At 67.2% G+C, this 992-nt stretch overlaps 1 protein-coding gene across 1 annotated transcript in view; it reads right to left on the reverse strand.

Annotated features, from left to right (window-relative positions):
• The window catches only part of LOC103896351 (digestive cysteine proteinase 1), a 6,575-nt gene extending 6,517 nt beyond the window's left edge, over positions 1–58 (reverse strand). The window contains exon 1 of the mRNA XM_009276192.1: positions 7–58. Within this exon, the coding sequence (XP_009274467.1) occupies positions 7–58 (52 nt within the window). The remainder of the gene's footprint in view (positions 1–6) is intronic.
• Between the last annotated feature and the right edge of the window lie 934 nt (positions 59–992).

Genomic DNA, 992 nt, shown 5'->3' on the forward strand with positions numbered 1-992 from the left:
ACTCACCCCGGACGGCGATGCAGAGCGCAGAGGCCGCGAGCCAGCGGAGGACACACATTCTCACCGCCCCGGCTTGCCCGGCGCCAGCTCTCACCTTTAAGCCAGAGCTGGCGGCGGTGAAACCCGGCAGAGCCAATGCAGAAGCCGGGGCCCTCCCCAGAGGAGGGAAGGAACTGGCATCATGTGGTGCCTGGCGGGGTGCGCGGGGGGCCGGGCACCCTGGGGTGCTCGGCGGGGAGAGTGTGTCTTGGCAGGGTCCCTGCGGAGGGAGATGGAGCAACGCCGAATGCTGCAGGGGGACGGGAGGTGCAGGATAAGCCCCAAAGAGCCATGAGCAGCGTGACGGGGGGGATGCAGGCTGGTTGGATCTATGGAAGCCCCCCCCAACCTGGGGGAGGCAATGGGGTGCTTGGGGCTGTGCATCCCTCCTTGTGCAGGGGTGCAAGGGGGGAGCCTCCCTGGGGCTGGGGAGCTCTTCGCCAGGCAGCCCCGACTCCGGGGTGATGGGCAGGAGGCAGTGACCTAGCAGAGGGCCAGAGCTGTGAGCGGCTCGGCATTAACAAGCCAGGCCCTGAGTCTGGGAGCACTGGGAATCCTTTGCTGGGGGGCTTGAAGGGAAGGAGGGCTGAGCCAGCTGTGGGGCACAGGGAAACGTGGGCACCCCACAGCCAGCCCCGAGCGGACAGGCTGAGCCACCCCAGCCCCCAGGGTTTGGGCAGAGGGCTGGAAACGGTGTTTGTCACCCCTCGCTCGCTGCTCAGCCTCTCTGACAGCAAGGAGGGAAACTGAGGCACGGGGCGGCAGCCGGGCTGAAAGGGAGAGCCTCGTCTAGCAAGACAAGAGAGCGTTTCCTCCAGCAACACAGGGAAACCACCCACCTTCCCCCATACCTTTACCTACCTCCGAGGGCTTTGAGGGCTCCCCTGCCCCTCGCTGCCGGGGCTCCAGCGTGCCCAGGTGGTGGGGCGGAGATGGGGACACTCCTGGGGGGG

This window comes from Aptenodytes forsteri, unplaced genomic scaffold, assembly GCF_000699145.1.
Source record: "Aptenodytes forsteri isolate BGI_AS27 unplaced genomic scaffold, ASM69914v1 Scaffold321, whole genome shotgun sequence".
Classification (NCBI taxonomy): domain Eukaryota; kingdom Metazoa; phylum Chordata; class Aves; order Sphenisciformes; family Spheniscidae; genus Aptenodytes; species Aptenodytes forsteri.